Source organism: Saprolegnia diclina, assembly GCF_000281045.1.
Source record: "Saprolegnia diclina VS20 unplaced genomic scaffold supercont1.54, whole genome shotgun sequence".
Taxonomy (NCBI): Eukaryota; Oomycota; class Saprolegniomycetes; order Saprolegniales; family Saprolegniaceae; genus Saprolegnia; species Saprolegnia diclina.
The window spans coordinates 281676-282471 of NW_008246121.1; the positions used below are offsets into that span (position 1 = coordinate 281676).

The 796-nt window shown below is 60.6% G+C and overlaps 1 protein-coding gene across 1 annotated transcript; it reads right to left on the minus strand.

The window, feature by feature from the left end:
* Nucleotides 1-33: 33 nt before the first annotated feature.
* On the minus strand, nucleotides 34-770 carry SDRG_12986 (hypothetical protein; the record flags this gene model as incomplete). Its single annotated transcript, XM_008619069.1, has 6 exons — nucleotides 34-129; nucleotides 187-291; nucleotides 353-454; nucleotides 498-590; nucleotides 635-696; nucleotides 755-770. Coding segments are annotated over 6 exons (474 nt in total), but the record flags the coding sequence as incomplete, so codon positions are not given.
* Nucleotides 771-796: the final 26 nt, after the last annotated feature.

Here is a 796-nt window from a genome sequence, read left to right on the forward strand (position 1 = left end):
TGTGTCGTCGAGTATGCCGGCGGCTCCATGTACCAGCAAGCCATTCACTTGGACGCGCGGGTCCTGCAGCAGCACTTCAACCTTGTGCCAGTACCGCTCGTGCACAGCGCACTGGAGCGGTGTCTTATGCTAGCACACAGCAGCCATGGCGTATAAACTGGATGTGATGGATAGAGAGATACGTACGCCGACCGACACGTTCCAGTCGACCCGCGGGTGGTGTAGAAAGGGTACGAGTATCTCCGCCGCACCAAAGATTTCGCAAAGCGAAATGAGCACGTTCGACGGGCCCTATCGAGTCGGACCCGCTATCACTTGCACTCCAACGACTCTGGTGCGACAAGCTGCGTACCGGTAGCAACGCCATGGGATCTGTCGTGGGATGGTCGAGCAGCTGCGTGACCAAACCCCGTGCGCTGCGTCTGCACAGCGTCCACAAGAGCGTTGGCGACGCCTGCTCTAGCGTAAGAAGATGGCGGAGAGAAGAAGCCACGGACCTTGGCCACGTCGATGGTCGGATGCAACAACAAGCACGTGACAATATCAAGACGGTTCTCACCGCACGCCACGTCCAGCGGCGTCGCGTCGGCCTACGCGACCGCCATTGTGAGATCTAGACGCATCGCTTCTCGACCTCGTTGCGCGCGTTGACGTCGGCGCCATCGGCGAGCGCAGCAGTGACGCGTGCCACGTCGCCTGCAGCAACAGCAAGTAGAAGCTCGGTAGTCTAGCAGAGCGAGGCCATGAGCGAGACCGAGTGCGATGGCCATGACGGCGGGCTCTACCGCGGCAGTGT